Source organism: Chinchilla lanigera, unplaced genomic scaffold (genome assembly GCF_000276665.1).
Source record: "Chinchilla lanigera isolate Chin_1 unplaced genomic scaffold, ChiLan1.0 scaffold00099, whole genome shotgun sequence".
Lineage (NCBI taxonomy): Eukaryota > Metazoa > Chordata > Mammalia > Rodentia > Chinchillidae > Chinchilla > Chinchilla lanigera.
This window is the reverse complement of record NW_004955500.1, coordinates 6113275-6138075: the sequence shown is the minus strand read 5'-3', so window position 1 is coordinate 6138075 and position 24801 is coordinate 6113275. Positions and strand designations below refer to the sequence as shown.

The 24801-nt window shown below is 44.1% G+C and overlaps 1 protein-coding gene across 1 annotated transcript; it reads left to right on the top strand.

Annotated features, from left to right (window-relative positions):
- Positions 1–3340, top strand: Amigo2 (adhesion molecule with Ig-like domain 2; the record flags this gene model as incomplete). The annotated part of the gene is given in 2 exon segments (XM_005406602.2): positions 1–242; positions 586–3340. A coding segment is annotated over 1 exon segment (1566 nt). The 3' UTR covers positions 2212–3340.
- Between the last annotated feature and the right edge of the window lie 21461 nt (positions 3341–24801).

The window sequence follows — 24801 nt, the reverse complement described above, 5'->3', positions numbered from 1 at the left end:
ATGACCGGAGCCCGGGAGCGGCCAGCCGAGCCGGCGGCGATCAGTGCGGCGCCCGGGCTGGCCGCCGTCTCCGCGGCTGCTCGCGAGTCCTCAAAGTTGAGCGTCGGCGAGAGGCTGCCGCCCGCCGGGAGCAGCGGGGAACGAGCTCGGAAGGTGTAAAAGTGACCGCCGCGGGCGGCCGGGCGGCCGGGCGGACGGACGGACGCGCAGACCCCGGGGAGCGTGGCGGGCGGCGCTGGTCTGTGAGTTGTCCTCCGGCCGTGCGCCTCTCCCGGCGCTCGCCGTCGTTGTTTGCGGGATGCGTTTGTGTATTCTTTGTCGGCTGGGGCAGTGTTTTTAAAAACGCGGGGTGCGCCCTGGTAAGAAGTGAAGTTTCCGGTGGGAGGTGGGTGCGCTGCGAGCCCGCGCCTGCAGCGGAGGGGCGCGCTAGCGGGGAGGCGCGCCGGCGGTGCAGAGGCAGCGGGGCTCTCGCGCCGGCCGAGCCCCTTTCAAAAGTTACCGGAAAGAGAGAGCTGAGCGACCCCCAGGGGTTAACTAGGTGGTGCCTAACGTGCGCTTTCCCCTCCTCTGAACTGTCGCTTGCAGACTGACCGGCGGGAGGCCGCGCTGTGAGCAGGCCCGGCGGGGGACCCAGAGGCGACCATAATGTCTTTCGGGCCGCGCGCGCTGCCCACCCTGCCAGGAGTCGTCAGGCCCGGCTGCCGAGAGCTGCTGTGCTTGCTGGTGATCGCCGCGACGGCGAGCCCGGGCGCCGCCGGCGTGTGCCCCGCGGCTTGCGTCTGTGCCACTGACATCGTCAGCTGCACCAACAGAAACCTGTCCAAGGTGCCGGGGAGCCTTTTCAGACTGATTAAGAGACTGGATCTGAGCTATAACAGGATTGGCCTCCTGGATCCCGAGTGGATTCCGGTATCGTTTGTCAAGCTGAACACCCTTATCGTTCGTCATAACAATATCACCAGCATCTCCGCTGGCAGCTTTTCCACAACTCCGAATCTGAAGTGTCTCGACTTGTCATCCAATAAGCTGAAGACGGTGAAAAGCGCCGTGTTCCAAGAGCTGAAGGACCTGGAAGTGCTCCTGCTCTACGACAATCACATCTCCTATCTCGACCCCTCCGCCCTCGGAGGGCTGTCCCAGCTGCAGAAGCTCTACCTAAGTGGAAACTCTCTCACGCAGTTTCCCATGGATTTGTACGTTGGAAGGTTTAAGCTAGCAGAACTGATGTTCCTAGACGTTTCCTATAACCGAATCTCTTCCATACCAATGCACCATATAAATCTAGTGCCAGGAAAGCAGCTGAGAGGCATCTACCTGCACGGAAACCCATTTATCTGTGACTGCTCCCTCTACTCACTGCTGATCTTTTGGTATCGGAGGCACTTCAGTTCTGTGATGGATTTTAAGAACGATTACACCTGTCGCCTGTGGTCTGGCTCCAGGCAGTCCAGTCAGCTGCTTTTGCTCCAGGACAGCTTTATGAATTGTTCTGACAGCGTGGTCAACGGGTCCTTCCGTGCGCTTGGCTTTATTCACGAGGCGCAGGTAGGGGAAAGACTGGTTGTCCATTGTGACGGCAAGACTGGTGACGGACACACAGATTTCGTCTGGGTTGGGCCAGATAACAGAGTGCTGGAGCCAGAAAAAGAGGTGGACAACTTTCATGTGTTTTACAACGGAAGTCTGGTGATAGAGAGCCCTCGTTTTGAGGATGCCGGAGTGTATTCTTGTATTGCAATGAATAGGCAACGGCTGTTGAATGAAACTGTGGATGTCACAGTAAACGTGAGCAATTTCACTGTAAGCAGGTCCCATGCTCATGAGGCGTTTAACACAGCTTTCACCACCCTTGCTGCCTGTGTGGCCAGTATCGTTTTGGTACTTTTGTACCTCTACCTGACACCGTGCCCCTGCAAGTGTAAAACCAAGAGACAGAAAAATATGCTGAACCAAAGCAATGCCCATTCGTCCATTCTTAGCCCTGGGCCTGCTAGTGATGCCTCCGCGGATGAACGGAAGGCCGGTGCAGGTAAAAGAGTGGTGTTTTTGGAGCCCCTGAAGGAGAGTGCGGCAGGGCAGAATGGGAAAGTGAGGCTCTTTGCCAGCGAGACAGTTCTAGCTGAGGGCATCTTAAAGTCCACGAGGGTGAAGTCCGACTCAGATTCAGTCAATTCAGTGTTCTCAGACACACCTTTTGTGGCATCCACCTAATTGTGTGCCTGTATTGGTATGATGTCATAATTTAATCTTTCCGTATTTAACTGTGTGGTCTGCAAAATAAGTAGCAGGGCAGAAATTGTGTTGTTTTGTTTGCTGAGATAAAACCAAAATGACCTCTCAGAAGGGTTGATAGGAGGAAGTCGGGTAAAGCACTTTGGTTCCCCAGGGTGCCAGAGAAAGATGGGACTGTCTTCCAAAGTCTAAGCTCTAGATAATAATACCTGCAATTTTTAGCATCATTGATAACCTTGCAGCTGGTCCAAAAGGGGTATATGACTGACATTACCCTTTTATTCAGAAGTCTTAAAAGAAAAAAATGAGCTCCACGTATTAGTAGTCTTTAAAAATGTACTTTGCTAACTCACAAGGATCAAAGTTGAGTCAGTCTGAAGAACAGCATTAGGATCCCATTTCATTTTGTAAAAGATACAGAAGGAAGTCTCAAGCAACAGTTGTAAAGTTAGATTTGGGAATTATTCAGCCAAAATTATCATTGCAGATGTGAGTGAACTAGTTGCACTGATAAAATTTGCTGGGTAGTGTCACATTCTACGTGGTTCAGTAAATAGTACAAGGAGGGTACCTTTGTCTGACTTTTTTCCACTCTGTACATTTTCTCCATTCTGTATCCCGTAGAAAAGATCTCTTTGGAAAATTTAGAGTCGTCATTGTTTGTTGAGAAGAACATGTGTCAATACCAAAATGTCTGAGCAATTTAAGCTTTTATTCTAGCAGACTATTACTTGTTCATATGCTTCTGTATATGTAAATCTTAAATTATGTGAGCTACTAAGTAGACCCTACATACTGTGCTTTGGACATTTCAATTAATGTAAATGTGTGTATTCCATGACTTGCTGTTTTGTTTTATCTGGCTGTTTCAACATGTAAATCTAAGACGTTTTATGTGCTCAGACTGTGTTACTTTGTGTTAAGCACCACCTATAGCAAATACCTCTCCAAAATTCTTGTAGTTACAATGGAGCTTTTTATCTGGTAGAGGGAGAAAAAGGCTTTCATGTGTTCTGTACCAATGTATACTTTCTATAGCACTTTTTACTCTGACATTATACATTTCAGCTGGATTAAAAGATGCTTAAGTCCCAGTTTTACAACGTGAGAGCCTAGTAGTGCTCCAGGGTCGTCTCTGAGGGTTTCAGACCAGGTGATCTTTATGATTCGTCCTCACACTGTCACTGATGGTTTCCGGTGACCTTAGCCCCATCACAGACTCCCAGAGGCTTTCTGAACCGGTACCACATACTGATGGAAGACAGGGCTGGAATTAGCATAAATGCTGTCACAGCGTCAATCTCAGTCTTCAAGTCCAGGTCCTTCCCCTTCTCAGGCATGAAGGAGACCCCGAGGTGGTTGTGGGTCATCTGAGGTGGAGCAGTAAATACATGTCAGGGATAAAAGCAAAGAGCCCAGGGTCAGCATTCTCCTTGGAAAGATAAGGGGCTGGGAGAACGGTCACCTTAAACAGGGAAAGGTGTGGAGAAGAAACAGAGAAGTTAGACCAAAGAGTGACCACAAATGGCAAAGGAGAATCAAGAACTGCTTGTGGGGCTGAGAGGTGTTCAAAGCGGCAGGTGCGGGCAGCAGTGAAGTAGGTGAGGTGGCCGGTGGCCGCCAGCACTGGCCCTGGTGGTTTTCCGGGAAGGTAGCAGTGATGGTGGACACAAGGTGAGAGCTCCCTACGTGCCACGCCAGGTTGTCCGTGTCTGGTCAGCAGGGGCGTTAGGGAGAAAGTGACCGGAAAGGTCTCCTTTAAGGGGTGGGATGCACACAGCTGCTCTGTAGCACTGAAGATTCCAGACTTCCTGATGTTCAGATGGCTGCCCCTACCTCTTAACTACGGACCTCGCCCTTTAAACAAGATTTTCCACACAAGCATTTAGCCTAGTTGCTGATAAGAGTGCTATGATTTCTGTGACTTCAGAGTTCATCATCTTTTCTTCCTTCACATCTAGAGAAAACATAGACTGAAAAGATGCTGAGATTTGCTTAGGATCTCACAGTTAAAGCCACAGCTACGACCGCTGTCCTAGCCATGAGAAGGGCTGCCTACGAGGCACGCTTGGCAAAGCCGGTGCCCCCAGCAAGGCGGGTGTACAGGAGATCCCTGAATTATTCAGTCGTTTCTAGATGAGCTCTCTACAGTCCCCACAGCCTCAGCTCTAGGAAATCCGTGTCACACTGGACAGAAACATGAACAGGGCCAGCAGGGGTGGTAATAGGGTCCCCGCGCAGTGGTCCTAATACTAGTCAAAGCATAGGGCTGCCTGAGATAGAAGCCAAGATACTTACAATCAAAAGCAGAAGAAAATAGGAAAAATCCTAAATGCTGAAACCAAAGCTGTGTTTTGAGCAAACGTAGGAAGCATGGTAATTAAAAATCATAGAACTGAACGTTATAGTGTGGAATTCTAAGTTCTTAGGTGTATCAATTTTTTAGTAGGAGCCCAACTTCATGTATTTTAAATGTGAGAACAAAATTAATTTGTGCTTTATAAATCAAAGCTCTTTCTGTGGCTTTCTTTGGAGTAATAATGTGGGTTTGCGTAACTGGGTTGTTCTTTTAAGCCATTCGGTATTTTTCACTACATAGTGGTAGGAGGTGGAGACTCGGAGAAATCAGTCAACACAGAAGTAAAATTTTCCTGAGTGTAGAGTATTTTTCCACTGTAATGACACTAGATCCACTATTTTTTTTTATTTATGCTGATAGGTAGTTAACTGTGAGTTGTATTTTCAATACACTTTTAAGATTCATCACCTGAAAGAATGGCCTCAAAGATTTCCTTATGTATACTCAACTTTCGCATTCACTTTCACTGCTGGCCTAGACACATTTTCAGATATTTGTTTTTAGCTTTAATTGTTTGGATTATTTGGAAGGAAAACTGACTTATATTTTTATAAATAAATGTTTTTCCTAAAATGCTCATCCAAGAGGGACATAGGTGGAATTTGTGAAGGTAGAGCCATCAGAAGGATAGGAGGACATTTATCAAATTCTAAAGATATTTGAGCGTGCATCATCCTAGCAAGTACTGCTAGAAAGGACGCAGCCTAGGCGTCCTCCAGCATCGCTGCATAGCTGCTTGCCAGGTGCTCCCTCCCGGTGTCACGGAGTTAGCAGGTGACCTAGCAGTTGATCCAGAACCAGGCTTCTCAGTAGACTCTCGGGTGAAAGGTAATCACCAAGGGTTTGCAGCAGCTCCTGTACCACACACTCCTAACAGAGACCCTGATCCAGGAAGTCGGGGTAGACCTTGCCTATTGCATCTTTTTCAAACTTTACCATCTAATTCTGAGGCTATCGATTCTGATGAAACACATCCTGCAATAGGATCATCCCAGATTTTGTGTTTGAGGTCATGTTGAAATACATTGTTCTTACTAGTAATTATTAATTAATTATTCATAAAAGAAGAATCTTCTTTCCCTTAAAAATTCTGACATATTAAAAAGAAAAAAAAAAAGTTTTGCTCAGTGACACTAAACCTAAAGTAAATTGGTGGCTGTAACTTATGATTTATAGTTTTCTAAGTTACAAAATCTGAAATTGTTTTGAGATGACTACGTCCCTGATTGTTTCATTTTTAAAGAGCTATTTTTAGTTTGCAATCAACTCTACCGGACCAGGTTTGCAACAATGAGCTTTGAAGCTTTCACATTTGATTAGATCATGGTCAAGGAAGGGTATATTCCAAGGATGTTGTAGGGCAGATTTCATCTGCAGAGATCCAAACTTGTTTTTCCAGGACATCGGAATAATATTTTTTAAAGAGAGCACTAAGATTCTTTCCATAATTTTTTCTCCTTTCCCTGCCTGAAAGCCAGCCCCTAAACCATGTTGCTTATTTAGTTTGTGGAAAGATGATGATTAATTTGTCCTTGTCAATATTATTAGACGATAATAAATAAAAAGAACTAAAAACCTTCTAATAACCTCTTGAAAATTTATAGAACTGCTCAAGATGTCCCTACTGCTTTAGACAGATTCTAGGGGAGATGACCCTTCTACGGTAAGGACTAGAATTTACAGAAAATGGATAAATAGACACTTTGTAAATTGAGAAATGTACAAACTATGTATACTGATTTTTTTTTTTGTATCGGGAATCAAACACAGGACCTTGTATTTGCCAGGCAGACACTTGTGCTGCTGAGCTGTATCCCCAGCCTTATACTGACTTTCTTAACTGCCTGCTAAGTACCAGGCTTTTTGTGAGAGAAATAGCATTTGTTTGGTTTCTTTCCTTATCACAGTAGCCTTGAAAGACGGGAACTATTACCCTCATACAGGTAGGGAAAGAATCTCAAAGAGAAAAAAATAATTTTCCCAGGTGATTCAACTAATAGGCTGTTTTTCTCATGATAATCACTTCAAAAATATCTCTTCACAATACACCTTTAGGTATTTTGCCAATGGAATGATTTTGTAAGGCATGAGTCAGAAGTAGACTTCCTGTGAATGTAACAGTGTGGATAATTTGATGTGAATCTGGCCAGAGGAGTGGAAGGTCAGGCGCTCATTAGCCCTAATAAAGGTGGATGCAATTTGAAAATGCGATATATCACCAGTAGCAAAACGGAGAACCCACCTAAGAAGATTTGGACTTGACAGACCAGGCCCACTAGTCTGTTGGCCCTTTTTAGCCTGCTTCCATTTCACACATGAAATCACTCAACATGCAAAATAAGGATTTGCTTATCTCACTGTAAACTGTGTATCAAAATATCTAAATGAATGATTCACTTTAATATTTTTAAAAATAAAAATGACTCCAATATACAAGATGATAAAAATACTAATAGAAAGAGATCAGAGAGGTTTTTTAAAATTCCCAGAGAAGTGGTAGAGACAAATTTAGACCTCATGGGAAATTTTTCCAACCAATTTTAGAACTAGATTTCTCAAGATAATTCTAAATTGTTTCATCAGGTAGCCTCAGTAGCTTACATGATTAAAGTTCTCTGGAAGATGGTAGCAGAGTATCAAGCACATTTTTAAAGAATGCTGTAGTTCTCATTGGACCCTAGTGTCAATCATAGGAGGAAGAGTCATCACTGGTGATGAATGGCCAGTGGTATCCAAGAACAGGTTGTTGAGCATTTCTGGACACTGGGGCTTCCATAAATGATACAGAGCATCTATGCTGTTCTCACAAAGGACATTACATTACAGAGAAAGTAATCAAATAAACCTCAAGCAATTAAGAGTTATTAAAGGAGATCCGGCTGCTAGAGACTGTAACGGTCCAAAAGAGATGAAACAGGAAGATAATTGGCAGAGACCTTGCCTTAACCAAGGAGATTAATGGAGCACAGACCGGAATGTGAGATACTTGTCCAAGAGATGCCTCGGAAGGAGCCTTAGCTGGGATCTTTACTTTCAGAAAGCCGGTACTTTAGGGAGGTGGCACAAGCAAGTTATTGTTCTCAAATTCATACCAACCACTCTCTTTAAAAACCTACTGCTGCACATTGTCATATTGATGCAACCTGCAAAAGAGGGACCTTAAAATTTCACCTTGGTCCTCATTTATGCTCGACGCCGCGGGCCTTCTTTCCATCACAGGATGAAACTGCTTAAATCTATCCTGGTCCTGTCTTGATGAAGGACAGTCAGAGCAACAATTGATGCAGACCCTATCTGAAGGGCTGTATATACTTTGTCTCATGTCTATAAAAAAAGTTATTATTTTCCTGTCCATTTTACATATGGATGGATGAACTAAGGATTAGGTATGTTAAATGATTTGCCCAAAGAGCATGTCGTGAAGGAGCCAGGATTTGAACTCAGTTTTGTCGGGATGTGAAATCCATCCTTGTTTGTACTATAGTAAATTAAACTATGACACTTTTTATTTCCACTGGGAGGGCTTTGGCCGTGGCTCCCCCAAACAACTTGTGCTCCTCCTGCCTGAGGCTCCCTTCCTGCAGTGCTCTGGCTCTGTTTACAAGAGTCTTCTCTACTACAAACCTGGCAGCTCACTGCTTTGGCCTTCATTCACTGCTGGATTTATTCTCCTGCTTCTCTTTACACTCCCTATTTTGATCCTCAACTTCTAAAGAGTGTGTGCTCTCTTTATCTAGCACCTAGCACCTAGTAGGTGTCTGCACACCTTTGCATTTCAGTTACATTCATTCATCTATTCTTTCAGTAGTTCAACAAACAATATTGAGTTCCTACTATGTGCCCTGTGCTTAAGCTAAAGATCAGCAGTGATCCTCTGCCCCTAGATTTCCAAGAAGAGGCAGAAATATAATTTTGTCATGAAGTCATGCCCCAATGCAGAGATGTCTCAAGATAGAAAGGTGAGAAAGAAATATTCCTGGAGGGAATAATGCTTGGGTGGATGCTTCGCAGAGGATTCGTAAGTCTGGAGATGGCCTGTTCAGTTTCCACGGCTAGATAAGCAGACATAATGGAAGGTCCGTGAGGACCCAACTAAAGTGGCTGTCAGGAAACCAGCGCGCTGGCTTCCACGGACCTGCCTTCTAATGAGGCCCTTTGGTAGTTTGATCAATAGACCATGGATTGGGTCCAGTGAGAAGCTTTCTGGTTTCATGTTCCCCTGTCTTTGCACTGCTATTATAGCTGCAATGGACTCTGATTTCATAGCTCCGTGAAGCCTTCCTTCCACAGGAGGAAACGCACAAAGTTGGCTCATGTACATGTTCAGAGTATGTTTTGCTAGGCTGAAATGAGTTGGAAATATTAGCTTCTCTTGTGTAACAATGTGGGCTTAACATGATAACGATGAAATGATCCTACTTAATTCAGTTATCACTCCATAGACCAAGCAGAGTCTTAGAGCTAATGTTTACCTAAGCCTCACTGCAATTAAATTTACATTGCAAGTCCATATATTGACTTGATTAAGATGATTTTATAAGAGTGAACGATTCGGGTAGGGAAGAGACACGAAGATGTGTTTTTCAATGGGAAAAAAATACCTGAAGAATTAAATTCCAGTATTCACTCTGCATATTGAGTGTTTGTGTGCATTTTTGCCCTAATTCTACCTGGTTAAATACTTCTCCAAAGTATTTGTACTTGAGTGAATCTTGCTCAAAGTCTAAGCTGGTAGAGCTATTGTACACTTTTAAAAAAACTCTACTCTTTCAACTCTACCCCTTTCCAAAAGAAAGTATCTCGCCTGAGGGGCAAACACAATAAAATATCTCTGATGTGAAAGCCTAAAAGAAGTTGTTTATTTTTTTACTTGTTCTCATTTTTAAATATTCGTACTTGATTACAACCTTAGGGAAGCCTTCAGCTCTCAATCTGACCTACTTCAAATCAGTAGAGGAAAATAGCAAATATCTGCCCTTGGCTACCATTTATAATAACTTTGACTTTTTCCCAAAGCGAGGAGGAAGTAAGTGCTTAACCCTGGGCCAAGTTTGTCAGGAACTGTTTGTGTAATAAATCTTACTCATATAAGAATGCAGTTGGAAAAGCCTATCATTGATTATTACATATTATTTGTAATAAGAACCTTAATTATCTATTGTATGTAGTGATTTGAATGACAAATGCATTATAACATTTTTTCTTGTTTAATTGGTCAACATTATGCATTTTAAAATTTGGCAGAATTTTTGAAAATGAAATTATATACAGTCTCTTACAGGGACTGACCTTTTTGCAAAGAATTAGACTCAGGCATTGCTCTACAGGGATTTTCTACTAATAATGACAAGCTGGCTGGCTAACTCCCGTGCTGTTTGTCACTCAGCATATTCAGTTCTGAGGACTGCACGCTGCAGGAGGTGTGAATGTCATCTACCAGGATTAAACATTCTATCATTCTCTTGAATGTAGGGATATGGCAGGATTTCTGCCAAGCAAGGAATCCACTTTTCAGAAGGTCTAGAGATTTAGAGAAGATGGAGGAAGAGGCATTTCTGGGACGTCTTTCCTGGCTACACGTTCATCCCCTCTACTTCTAGAAAATGCTTGAAGCGTACGATTTATTATTTATCAAACCACATTAAAGCTACTTAGCTATGGAAACTCACCCTCCATCCCCACCTATACTCTTTCTTAAAAGCTAGAGAACCCTCAAAGTGCCCGGTGTGAACACTTTACTGTCCATGGGCAGTCCCTGCATGGTGTCTGTATTTGATCTAGAAATGCCTTCTGGTTCTTCTCGTGGCCTTTCTCCTCTCGATCAGTTCCCTCCTTCTGAGAATGCAGGCACTGAACTTTGGTGTCATCCTTGCCTACTCTCTTTCTTACATTGTGTACCCAGACTGTTGGGGAAATTCCCTCGCTTCTACCTTCAAAACAGCATACACGGAGTGTGACCTCTTCACCTCTCCTCCTCCCCATCATGCCTGGCAGGCACCCCTGGGTCCACCTTTGCCCCTCTGGGGCTCGCCTTAAAGACACAGCCCCCGTGACCCTTCTGAGTGGATGCCAGCTCCTTTGTGCAAGCCTCATGACTCTGCCTCTCGCCCCTTGACTTTGCATTGGAGATCCCTGTAGAGGTCTCCAAATCAGACGTATGCTGCACTCCACCCTAGAAGTCCTCACTCACTGGGTTTAAAAGCTCACAGGGGCTTCTAAAGTACAGCCATGGTAGAGTCCTTACTAAGGTCTGCAAGCTCTTACCCGGACCAGTGCGCTGGCCTCGTTCCCCAGTGCTCTGTTGCACGCACTCTGCCGTTGTCCGCTGGCCTCCGTGTACACCGTGCACGCTCCTTTCAGAGGCTTTGTGCTTCTTTTCCTTGTTCGCAAAACACTCTTCCCCTGGTGTCTGCCCAGCATCGCCTCCTTCAGGGCTGTGCTCGATGTCATCCTCAGAGGCCTCTGGCCAGGTTATTTAAAGCTGAATATTCTACTCATCCCAACTTCACCCCATCCCCCAGCCGTGTTCCATCTTTCTGCATCCCTTTTGTCACCACGTGGCTTACATGTAGTATACATTTTGCTTAGCATGCACGCGTATCCACCAAGGCAAGGGCTTTTGTCTCTTTTGTTTGCTGGCGTTTCCCAGCCTTGAGAACAGAACGTCACCCAGCACATAATAGGCATTTATGGAATAAATGAAGGAATGAATGGCACACAGGAAGGAGCTTTAAAGACCATCCACAGTTCCGACTCTGAAGTAAGCAAGGCCACACGGGCACATCCTGTGTATGACATGGCCACCACCTCCCTGTGACCTGTTTTCTGCTTTGTCCCACAGTGTGTGACATTGTTCTTCACCCCCCTAAAAAGAGCACATGGGGAGTTTTCTGGGATGAATAAGCTGTCTAAACACATCTAAGTACCCATTTAGCGTGAAATTCCTTCCTGTTTAAGGCTTCCCATTTGGTGTTTGTGAGACGATGTTGTGCCGGGTACAGCAGAGGCAGGATGTGCGATGTCTGTCTCCTCTCAGCAGATGCTAACAGAATAATGCCAATTAGCATGTGTCAGGGGCCTGAAAGGAATCAGACTGGGCTAAAAGCTATGAGGCAGTAGGCCTGACACAAATTTAATAAGCTGTCTCTACCTCTGGAGCAGGCTTTTTGGAACCTAGTCCTGTCAAGAGGAATTCTGACTGCTTTTGTGAATCTGTGGCAGGGCTGCAGGGTTTAGTCAGTCACAGCTGCTGCGCAGGCAGAGGTGACCTCTGTGGAGGAGGTTGTGTGGTCTGGCAGGCCAATTAACCACCGTCCTGTCAATATGTGGAAACTTCCAGCAACTTCCATGGCAACTTGTTTTCTGAACTAGTCGCTGGTCTAAAGAGAAACATCCATTATCACAGAGAAAAGCAAGCAACAGAAGGAAGCTGCGTGGGGCGGGAGTGTACCCCGAAGGCTGGGCCCTCAGAACATCGCCCCTCCGGGAGGAGGGGTGTGGGAAGAGCAGGTGTGTGGACCAGATGTCAGGTGCTTCCTGAACTGAGGAGTTCGTGGTAAGGAGGACCCTGAAAGGTGGCAGCTGGACCAGGCCGGGGGCCAGGAGGTGGCTCCTCACTGCGGAGTGGCCGTCTTGCTCCATCAGTGCTTGGCAGGGCAGCTGCTGGTCCTCTGCCCACTGCACCCGTCTGTACTTCCCACTGAGGGTCCGTGCAGTCCCAAATGCACGAGGACAGCGAGCAATATATTGCTTGCCGCGGGTTCATCCTCTTGGGATATTATGCTCCGTTGTGAGGAAACACTGTTTCCCCTACGTTTATTCCACCTCCCTCTTATCAACCTAATTTCTGGCTATTAAAAATAAAATCGTTGAAGAAGACGTGGGGATGAGATGCGAGTGACTCCCACTCGCTGAGCAGCCCCATGCGCCAGCTGTGGTTTTCATGTGCTCTGTGAACTCACCCTCGTGACCCTCCTAACATCCCCGGTTAGGGTTCCGCAGACTCCATCTGACTTAGAGCAAACTGGAGCACAGGCAGGGTTAGAAATACTGTGCCTCAGTTGCACAGGTGGAACCCGGCAGAGTCGGGACTCATACCCGCTCCTTCATTTAAGCTAGACGGCAACCACTGAAATAAGTCTAATTGTCTAGTTTTAGCCACAAGAAGATTGAAAGAAATGCATTACTCTCCCAAGGCCACGGAGCTAGTAGGTAGGAAGTTAGCATCAGAACGCAAGTTCGTCTGATTTCAGAGCATGGCTGTGCTTCTTGAACAAGGCTCACACTTTTTGGTTTCTTATTAAGACTCTCCATTTGGAATTGTCATAATTATTGCTGGAAGTGGGCACCTAGATATCCCCAGATGTTAGGGAAAGATCCTATAATTTCAAGCTTCATTTAAAAAAGAAAATAGCCAGGAACTGCATCCTGCAGATCAGGATCTGAACAGCGGTGCACTGGAGCTGCCAGGAGGGACTGCTTGCTGGCCCTGTAACTGCCACAGGGTGAGGTCCTTTGTTACATAATCACAAACAGGTATGCACTAATGGACCAATTTCCAGATAGGAAAATTGCCCAAGGTTTGAAAACAGAGCTAGCAGGTAGCCAGGGTAAGGTCGGATCCCACAGCCCCCACTACAAAGCCTGAGTTCTGGCAGGACCACTGGAAACTGCTGCTAGTAGCCAATGTAAAGGTCACCTGCTAACGGGTACCTGGATAACTTAGCTGCATGTTTTAACATAGTAGAATAAAGGATGTTTTCATTCCATTGGGAAATTTTAAAGGTCAGATCCCTGTCTGGGCTTGTCTTAATCAGTCTAACCACAGCCAGCAGATTGGTTCTCCGGTCCCCACCACCAGCCAGCTCAGAAAAGGACGCTACTACTGGCTATCAGGGAGACCTTTGAGACTGAAGATATTCATCATAAATCTTACATTTCTGTTGTGAAATCAACTCCGAGAGCACAGCCTACACATCCTAGGTCTGATAGCACCCTAATGGCTGGGTCAAAAAAATAAGACACAGAAGCCACTGATCCACATGCTCTTCTTTATGCTCATGGGTATGGCAAGATTGTTTTATTCACAGTTTTAAATGTTCACATTCATTTTCTTTCTGGCAACTTCCAGGAAGTATTTACTGTTGGCTGGATAAAAGTAACTGAGTGTATCCAATAAAAATATTTTTAAAAATAGGAGCAGCATTATCATTTTGACAGCAATCAGAATTTATGTTTATACATATTATTCATGTTTATAATCTTATGATTGTTTTTATTCTCAAGGAAAGATATACCGCTGAACTTGGCACCAAGTGGCGAATCTGTTCTTTTTAATTTTCCGTCATCCCCTTTTCATGTCCTTCCTTCTCTCGCTGTCTGTCTCAGTCTCTTTTTTTGTGAAATCACTACTTGTTTCATAAATTTAGTACTAGAGAAGTCTAGAAAATTTTAATATCAGTCTAGAAAACCTGCAGTGCTTATCTTATAGGCACATATATTATTTACAAGGTCAGAGTTTGGAGTCTGCTAATAAATGCCATTTATAATCTGAAAACACATTACATTTTACCATTCAGCCCAATTTCCAACGTTTAAACATTAAGTTTAAATCACTGCTATTGCTGGTCTTTCCTAAATGGTACCTAACCAGTAGGGATTACCTTTCTCCATTGCTCCTAAGGCTGTTGCCTTTCCAGTAAATGTCAGCCTGTTCCAGGGAGGGAGATGACGCAGCCAATCCACTGAACAGCCATTTCACCCGCTCCTAAATTTTATCTTATGTGTCATAAAATATTTCATAACATTGTCACAACTCATATTCAGTCACAACGGATAATATTTAATAAGTTCCTCAGAAATCATTGTAGAAGTTTAAGTTTACAAAGTCAGTATCTCATTAGTACTTGGATTTTTCACTAGTGGCATGAGCATTCATCATCTTTTCATCACAATAACAAAATACCCTGGGTAAGCAACTTATAAACAGAAAAACTTTATTTGGAGTCAGAGTTCTGGAGATTCTGACAGGTTAGTGTTGTTGTCTGGAGCGTGTGGCAAGGTAGCATATCACAGCAGGGACGTGGGGTAGAGCAAAGCTGTTAGCCTCAGGAGCCAGGGAGGAGAGAGGCAGAGAAAGAGACTTGATAAAAGTCCCTATCTGGGGGACTAGATAACTCCTGTTATCCTGGATAACTCCCCCTATCTCATTATAAACTTGCCTCCAATGACCTACAGACCTCCCATTAGGCCCCACCTCTTAAAGTTCTTCCCTCTCCAAATAATGGCAACCTGGGGACCGAGGCTTCAGCACACTATGGTTGAGGGACTTCAGTTCTGAACTATAGCAGCAAGACATGCATCCTTGCTGAGTGACATTCTTGTTGAGGGACTTCCTGCACCAGCTGGAAATTCTGCAGTCATTGTGAGTCTGGGAGTTTAAACTAGGGGTTCTTATTCTCAATGCATTTTTTTCCCCAAAAAGCCTTTAAAATACTAACATAAACTATATCAATCCAGTCTTCAAGTAGATTAGAAGGCCAAAAAAATCAATGTTTTAAGTATTAGCCAATCAAAGATGAGTCATGCCATTAAGCAGAACTACTCATTTTGTGGTAAAGAGAGAATACACAGTCTTTCCCTGAGGCATTGGAGATTGTCAATCAAGCTTTTATCCATCACAGCATAGTGTTAAACTTATCATTTTCTCTGGATACAAAAACTTTCTTGCCATTTTAAATTGTGGCACTCTTTTTCCTAAATTATTCTTGATGTTATTATTGTCTATTTTTGGTTAAATTATTTTCATAAGGGGGTGACTATTTTTAAATAGTGATGGAGTCAGAACATGCTATCCCAAATGGCACACTGGTGGTACTTGAAAAGACAGCAGAGGCTGGTCACCATTGGCCTTCCCTCACCCATCTCACCCAAGAGGAGACATACTCAAGAGGTGCCCTCTCTATTCCTGGAAGAAAAGGACACTTTTACCTCTGAAGATGCAAAGACACAGAGAAGACTCTGAATAAACAGGCTTCACTTAGCTCCCAACACTTTATTGTCATTAGATTGTACCCTTATTCCCAGACACACTTCTCTATAACTGTGCACTGCTTCATCAAGGCTGAGCACAAAAATGTACAAGTTCACCTGTCTCTTTGAGTTTCATTTTTCAAGGTTCCTGTGCCATGTGAGATGTATAAAGTCAATGTGTTTGTCCCTCTCTTGTGAATCTTTCTTTTGTTACAGGGGTGTCAGCCACAAACCTAGCAGTGGGTGAGGAAAATATATTTTTCTTCACCAGTAATATATATGCTCAGAAAATTCATAGGAAGTCACTGATCTGCGCTGAGCTCCTGCACGAGGTCCCAAAGGCCAAAATGGAATCACTCGTGATAACTTTCTACCTCATGAAGCTGAAACTAAGTCATAAATCATTTATGTGACTTTCCAAGAAATCAAGAGGGAGGGAGGGATGGATGGAGGCGGGTAGAGAGAGAGAGAGGGACAGAGGGAGGGAGGGAGAGAGAAGGAGACTAAGTTCCCCAATCAGTCAGTTTAAGTCAGCATAGTAATAAAGAAGTCCCTTCAGCTTAAATAAGAAAAGTGACTTTGAAACAACTAACCTACCTTTTGTTCCTTGCTATGGCTTTCTGCAGCCTTTGACTGTCTCTGAATGTTTACTGCTCATGTTGCTGAGCGGAATTCTCTGAATCGTCGGTGATTCCGAGGGCTGTCTGATTTATGAATCATTCTCTGCTCCAACTCTGTTAAATGTATTTTGTCTAATGTCTGTCTTCTACCAAGTAGCGTTACTATACATCCAAATATTAAGCATTTAAATAGGAATGTTAACCATTTAGGGAAAGTTGATAAAACAAGTTTTACTGGCCCTGAATTTATCTAGTCTATTTCATTTCCCATCACGATAGGATAGCAAGGCTGGGGATTTAGCTCACGAGCACAGTGCCTGCCGGGCAAGCATGAAGTTGTGAGTTCGATTCCTGGTACTGGAAAAAAACCAAAAAAAAAAAAAAAAAGATAGGGTAGCAAGACAAGACTAACTAAAATAATTTTTGGGGTTTGCAGGAACACTCAGTGGCCAGCTTGCCCAATACCCAGCTCCAGACTATCCAGGAGACAGACCTGGAAGTCTCCAGCCATTGTCCTCAATCCATAATCCCCTGGATTTCAGGAAAAATAGAGCCTCACAGGCCACCCTCTGGCAAGAGCATCTCACCAGGAGTAGGAGCAATCACCCCACGAAGGGTGTGAGGCAGACCGCTCCCGAGCAAGGACAGTCAGCTCAGGGAACCCAACTGCCCTCCAGGTCATAAGGAATCCTCCAGAGCTACGGAAATCAGGATGGAGATAATGATCTACCGGGCCCTGGCCTGCTCAGCTAACCCATACAAGCAGGCCTTGTGTTCTGGGGAGCAGCCCAGTCCGAATCCCTGCATCAGAGCGTGCCTCCTCCAGTTAGGCTAGCTGGAGTCCTTTTCCTAGGCTCTTTTACCTTATAACTCTTGTCTAACAAATGTCTCTATGCCGCACACTGATGTGTCTGGAAATTCTTTCTCGTGAGCCAGGAGCTTACTCGGTGGGCCAAGCTGAGGTTCCCATCTCCACTTCGGGGGCCTCCACGAACTGCATCAGTGGAAGTTAGCACAAATGATTCCAGTCTGGCCTTTTGGGACCTAGCGCAGGAGTTCAGTCCAGATTGATGACTTCCTATGGATTTTATGAGCATTTATATTATTGGTGAAGAACAATACCTTTTCCTCAACCACAGCTAGGTTTGTGGCTAAGACCCCTGATTCCAGTCCAGCTGGAGGAAGCGTCAGGGTGAGGGGCTGAGCCTGCCGAGAACGTGTACCTGAGGTGCACTGCTGGCATTTGGCTCTTTCCAGAGCCTCAGTAGGAGATGGATAAAGGTAGGAGCCCCGCAGAGAGGAAGCTGGAAAAGTAGGCAGACGTTTATTTATTTATTTATTTGTTTTTGGTACTGGAAATCGAACAGAAGTTTATTTATTTATTTATTTGTTTTTGGTACCAGGAATCGAACTTGCGCTTGCCAGGCAGGCGCTTGTGTGGCTGAGCTATAGCCCAGTAGGCAGAAGTTAAATTACAAAGGGTCCCATGTGCTATCCCATATCACTTCAGCCTTACTCTGAAAACTGTGGGGTTGTCCTGCGGAGGATTGCAGCAGCCGAAGTGATATATGCGCAGATCAGTACAGTGTTCTAGAGCTTTCTGACTGCAGGGTGGAGGGAGAAGCGGGCTAGCTAGGGAACTGTCAGAATTATCTAGGAAGAAATGATGATGGCTTGAACTGAGACGTGGCTGGGATGCTGGGACTGACAAGACTGGTGCTTGATTAGGTGGAAGGATGCAGAGGAGAGCAAGGCTGACCTTCTGGCTTAGAATCTGGGCTTTACAGAAAATTATGATGTCATTTTCCAAAATGAGAGACCTGTTCAAAGGAGAGAGTGAATTTCACGGTAGAGGCATTGAGTCTGAGCAGCTGCAGGGCATCAAAGAAGAGCTTGGTGCTGAGACAGATGATGGTGCCTGGGGCTCAGAACAAAAAGCTGAGCTAGAGATTTAGATTTTGGTCATCAGCACTTAGGAATTAAATCCCTGGGCATGGATAAAATAAATCAGAGGATATGCAGCCAGAAAAGAGACAGCAAGATTTAAGCACTTGGTTGGAAGAGCAGGAGCCAGAAAAGGAGAGGCCCAAATAGGCAGAAACAAAACCAGAGAACACGGAATCACTGAAGCCAAATGAGGTACAGGGACTGTGTCCAGCAGGGCCCAGTACTTCAGAGAGATGCAGGAGGAGAAGCCTGGAGCTGTTTCTAGATTGAAAGAACAAGTGACCCTGGCACCGGTAGTGAAGCGGAGGAGGAAGCAGATGGCAGTGGGCTGAGGAATGCAGGAGGACGAGGAGGTGCCGGCATTTCTCTGAAGAAGTTTGAATGGGAGGGATGTAAAACAAAAGACAGAAGCTGAACTATGCAAAGAGGAGCACAATGCAGGAAGAGCTGTTGAACTGGAGAAGACTCGGGCACATCTGAGCTGGGGTGGAGACGCTGGTAGAGGAGAGAATGAAGATCTAGTTGAGACAAACCATACAGAGTGAAGCACAGGCGTGGCACAGCAGGAAGGGTGGAAGTGAGTACGTGGAGAACATTTCTTCCTTTCAGAGACCGGGGAAGGGGCGGGTGGGGGTGTGGACATGAGATCTGAGGGGCTGGGTAGAACACCGAGAGACTTTACCTGCAGATCACAGATGACCTGAGAAACAGCAAAGGAAGTCACGCGATGAGAGTGCTAGGGAAGTGATAACTTTGCAAGGGTCTAAGGAAAGTGGAGAACATTTGCAATAGTTGTGAAAAGCAAGAGTGGAGAACAGGGACAAGGATCAGGGCTTTCACGCTGATGACTGCACATCGGCTCTTCTGTGACTTCTTGCTTGTTTTCAGCCAGCAGCGCCCAGCAAGGTCGGTCTAGGAGCAGAGGAAGGGGTCGCTGGAGCTGACCCAGGTTCAGAGTTTCTCCAGAGTGGTGGGATGGGAGCACAGTGGTCAGAGGAGTTCAGGGTACTGGTTATCCCAAAAATGACCGAGTCCAGAGGCCACTGGGAATAAAATGGGCAACTTGGGAAGTGAAGGCCCGAAAAGCGTAACGAAGAAAATGGAGGAGAGAATCTGACATTGAAGAACAGGTGTAGCTGAGAAATTCTGGGAGATGCCAAGCTCGAGGACTGTGGCTAAACGGCAACTCAGGAAGCAAAATCACAAAGGTTAGTGAGAGGTGAAGAGCGACCATGAGGCTAAGGCTTTCGGGAGGTCGTCCACGCGGACACAGAAGTCACCTTAGATGATGGAAGGACCCGAGATGACAAGGATATGAGTAATGAAAAGCAATGCTTCTTCTTGTAGCAAGAACCCCTGTATTTCAATGTCTTACCACAGTGGAAATCTGTTCTTCATACATGTCACAGTCCAGGTCGGGTTGGCAGCTCTCCTCCAAGCAGAGATTCAGAGATTGGGGCTCCTTCTGTGAATAGCTCAGCTGTGTCAAAGTGATTTGCTTCTAAGGTTACCCTAAAACAAAAATAGGAGAAGTAGCCCAAAAAGAAGAAGACCATCTCACCAAGAAATATGGATACGAACATTTCTTAAAGGTCAGCAGAAGAAAGCAAAGAAAGGAAAAAGAAGGAGGGAAAGAAAGAAGGAAAGGCCCAGTAGAGGTTATTTTAGGAAGGAAAGCAAAAGGTCCGCATATGTGGGCCTGGTTGGACTGGACGGAATGGAAACATTTGCTGTGCTCCACATTCTGCCACTTATCTAAACATTCGTATATCATAAAGTCAGAAATATTGGTACTCCACTTGAACAGCCAACAATGAGATAAATCTGTGAAGACATCCTGTAAATTGAAATGCACTCTGTAGGAGTGCGGAATTTTTGAGCACACAGTGCTCCGTCCTGGTTGTTTAGGGTAGGATGTGTGAGACGTGATATAATCTCTCTTCTCTTGAACCTTACCATCTGGTTAGAAAAGATAAACCACGAGATGATGCACGAGACCTCAAGCGGCGAAGGCCTAGCAGAGGTAAAGACAATGTGCATTTAGAGGTAACAGACAGAGGAGATAGTGTCCAGACATTGCCTATTGTAGAGACACCGAGTTATTTAATTGTCTCCAGGAAACAGGAAGGCGGCCATTTTCAGTCCCCACCGCGCGGAGGAGAGAAAAGAGAATGAGCTCTGGTCCCTGGAACACGTGCACGGCGACGCAACTCCCTCTATTCGCTCTCTTTCGGGCTTGTGCAAAGAATAAGCCAATGTGAATATTAGCAAAAGACTCAAATTGCTTTCCAATTTCCTGTTTTCTTAATTTATTCCTTCTTTTAAACACTTACTGTGTGTGTGTGGCCGGGCACAACTGTGCTTTCATAGAATGTACATTCCAGTTGATAGATCCACTCCAGACAGTTTTCCATTTTATTTTCATTTTGAAAGCTCACTCCTACGTTTATTAATTCAACCAATTTTGTCTTATAACTCATTAACATCTCTCTGTAACCTTATGATCTTCTTGTTCCTCTTTTTCATACGTTTTTAAAAACATTGTTTCTTAGTTTCTTACATTGATTTATTTTTCTTCTTCTCTTGTTTAGTAATGAAAATATTTGAGGGTATGATCAAGTCACTTCATGAATACATTTAAAGCTGTTGAATTAGCTTTATACTAAGGGCTAGAGATGTAGTTCAAAGGTAAAGCACCTGCCTGGCAAGCACAAGGTCCTGAGTTCGATTCTTGGCACAAAAAGTTAGCTTTATACTTTTGTGTGGACATTCCTGAGCTCTCGCAATTCTGTGACTTGTGCAGTGAGTGCAGTGAAGTCAGAAGCCACCTTCAGAAGGTCTGAAACCTGCAAGAAGAAAACTAAGTTTTAAATGTTTCAGAGCCACTGACAAAGAAATGAAGTGCATTATTGTTGTCTTTTAAATCTGTCTGATCAATATCCACTATAACTAATGAAAAGTATTTCACAGATAAGTTTTTATCATATGTTATTTTTACATAATGAACTGATTTTAGAGCCAATCCCATGAGATTTAAAATTATTTATTTGCATATAGTCATTATTATTTCTCATGTGTTTTTAGATAACCTCCACTATTATCATCAGTCTAAATATTGTGTTCTATGGTTTTGATTTCTTTGAATTTATATGAATTAATATTAAATATCTGCTCCCCTGAGTCCTTGTTTCTGAAAAATACCAGATTCTAGGAAGTGTTAAATACCTTTCTGGCTTCCAAACATGTGTGCAGCAGTTGGTTATAGAAACACATGTACAGCCTTACAAATTGTCAGACTTGCTCTGCTGATCTGCTCTATGTGTACTGGAATGGGAATCATTCACTGAGTTACGCAGCTTTATCCTCTCAGACCTCTGGTGTGAAAGTCTCACAGAGAACGGTTGTAATCTGAGTGCTACAGAAACCCTCAGCCCCACCTGTATCTACTGGCACCCAATCCCCCTTCAGTCAAGACATTTAACCAGAAAAACAGTTAGGAAAATGGCCTCTGTGGAATGTTCTCAGGTCCCCTTTCTTTGGAAGAGTAGATTATGGCACCCACTTCAATGAGAATCGTATGAGGTAAAATAATGTAAAATTGTAATCCTGTTCATGCATAGCTCATAACAAAGCCGTCATTATACTAGTGCTTTATAATCTGCCAAGAATTTTTACCTCTAGTTGCCCGTTGGTTGCTTCTTCAATCTCTGGAGCAAGGAGCTCAGGGAGTTTGGCTCAGGGGGCCAGCCCCAGATCACACAGCAAAGAAATCTCGGTTATTACCAAATCTCCATCACCTAGTGGCTTTCTTTCTAGGAAAGAACCTAGAAAATTTATGAAGTTACCAAACAATCAAGTTCTGAGTTCAGGTCATGGATTCTTCCTTATGCCCTCACAGTGGTGCAGGGAGACTGAAATGAGAAACATGAAAGAGTTTTGCAAGCTGCCATGTGAGGCATCACCGTCATTATACTGACAGTGGTGAGGGGCGCTTTGGGGGGATCCATTTGCCAGACGACCTTAAATCACAGCGGTCAGCACAACCACGGAGGCAGCAGTCCCACGTCAGTGCTCTGAAGAACTTGTCTGTGGATACAGTTTGGATGGGGACAAGAAAGGACCCCGTGGACTCTCTCCATTCGCCCAGAGCTCGTGAGAGGGGTTTCAGCCTCAGAACTCTGTGGAACTCCCCAGTTTAACGTGGCCTTCGCTCGTTCAAGATGATTGAAAAGAAAGGAAGATGTTGCGCTTGAGTAGCATTAGGGACTCACCTACCCCACCTCCCAGCTACAGATGGGTTTGCAGGAAGTGTCTGTCCATCCCCTCAGGTTAAACATCATTTGAGAAAGCAGTGGACAGTGAACGGCGTAGCATAGTAGAACTGTGGATTTGTGCCTTTGCTTCCCTTCGAGTTTGGAACAAATTATCTCCTGCGACATGATTTCATGAAGATAACTCACACTGACCCCACAATTTCTTTGTACCAAGCCTCATTCTTGATTTAGATGTGAGGTAAGTATGACACGTATCTCTACTTTATAGATGAGAAACTGAAACACACGGAGGAAAGATAATTTGCCTAAGGTGAGCTGTCTAGTAAGAGGCGGCCAGGCTGAGTTAGGAAGCCCTGTGTTTCTGCTTCGGAACATATACTCTTGAACTGAGCTCTGCTACCTGCTCAGAAATGAAGACATTTTTCTGAATCTCATAATTGTAGCTAGACCATTTGGGCACATAATGTATGCATGGCTTCATATGGCTTGCGTAGATTATATTTCAATCACTGCAAGGACTCCTAGTGATTTGGACTGTGTAAGTAGCAGAATCTGATATGCAATACAGGCACTCTAACAACTTAGGTATCCTAACCGCAACTAAGTGAGGTATAACTTTGCACTAAGCTGACTTAGTCAAAATTCCTTCCAAGGAAATCAAGTCAGCTTTGACAATATAGTAGGGCTCCATGTGATTGAGTTCTGCATCCACACCAGGGCTCAAAAACATTTAGGAAAAAAATGGTATCTCCTGAACAAGTACAGACTTTCCTTGTCATTTTTCCTTAAACAATACAACAGCTGCTTACATAACATTGATAATTGTCATAGGTATTAGCAGCAACCTAGAGGTAACTAAAACACACCAGGTGGGGTGTGCACAGGTTGTAAGCACATGTTATATCATTTTATGTGAAGGATTTGAGGATCCTTATATTTTGATACCAAAGAGGTGTCCTGGAACCAGCTCCCCAAGAATATTCAGAATAGGCTTCAGATCGTAACAGACTTTAGAACTGAAGACACCTTAAATGCTGTATATCCGACCTCTATGCGACTAGGTGACTCACCCAAGGCCCCACTGGCAGAGCTGGAATTTGAATCTAAACTCTCAGTTCCAAGTGCAACGCTCTGCATCATAAGGCATTTTCCCTTTGCAGTAGGCTTTTTTCTTCTTTCCCCGCTCCAGGGCCTTCTGTATTATAGAGGTAGAAATAATTGAGACATTTTTCTCAGTGTGAGCTGAGCAAAATGGATAAAAGAGCTTCCCAAGTCCTCACTCACTTTACTAAGACTATGTGTCTTTTCTTAGTTCCTTCCATTAGTGATCAAATAAAAATTTCAGATATATGTCAAGAACGGCAAAGGGTCTGAGGTGTTACCCTGAACACAAGCTAACTAGTTAACCTACTGTGGTTTTAGGGACGCTAGTAAAAGACACAAGACTTCCTAGGTCAGACACAAAAGAGAAATTATTTCATGGTAACAGTAGTGCTCAGAATAGCAATATATATATTTTTTTCTCTTTTTTTTAAACCAACTCCCTAAATTCTGAAATGCATAGGGCAATATGAAAAAGGACACGTGATGCTTGTACGTGCAATGGGTTGGGTGAAAAGGGAGGAAATTTGACCTGAATCTTTTATAACAGGAAATGAATATGCACGTTCTTTGTTCCATAGAGAGATATTGTGTGTACTGTACTGGAGAGCAGACACACTTGTCTTTAGCAGAGGGAAACAGCGTCTGTATCTTTCAAGGTTGTTTTCTATATAAGCATTCTTGCCAGTGTAGTCCTTAACAAAATGCTATCGGTGCTTCTGCAAGATGTGCTGAAATGTTGAGAGACTCTAGAAAATTTTCTCTCAACAGTAAGTCTATTAAAACCAACAGTAGTCAAGCCACCACATACTATTTTTGTGTTTTAAATTTCCTTAGGTACCTGAACTTCTTGTGATATCAGACACCAGTTTCATATTGTTTCAGTAAGGTTTGCAATGATCAGGCTGATTTTTTTTTTATCCGCTCCATAAAAAATAATGCAATACTAAGGAGAGCACTATGATTTTTAAAAACAATGAGAATACACTTTTCCTAAGCATTTCATCCTTCCAGAGAAAGAAAAAATATTCTCTTTAACATGACAGTGTTCATGAAATATTTCCTTGCTTGGGACGTGAAACGGAGTAGCAAGACCAGTACTTACCCAGTTTCTCAGCAGCAGGATGAATAGCAGGTGTTTTCAGGTACAACACACAGCTGGGAGATGTTTCCTTGCTGTCATATACAAATAATTCTATTAATATGGTAACTTCTGGGGCTTATACAATTTTTCTTT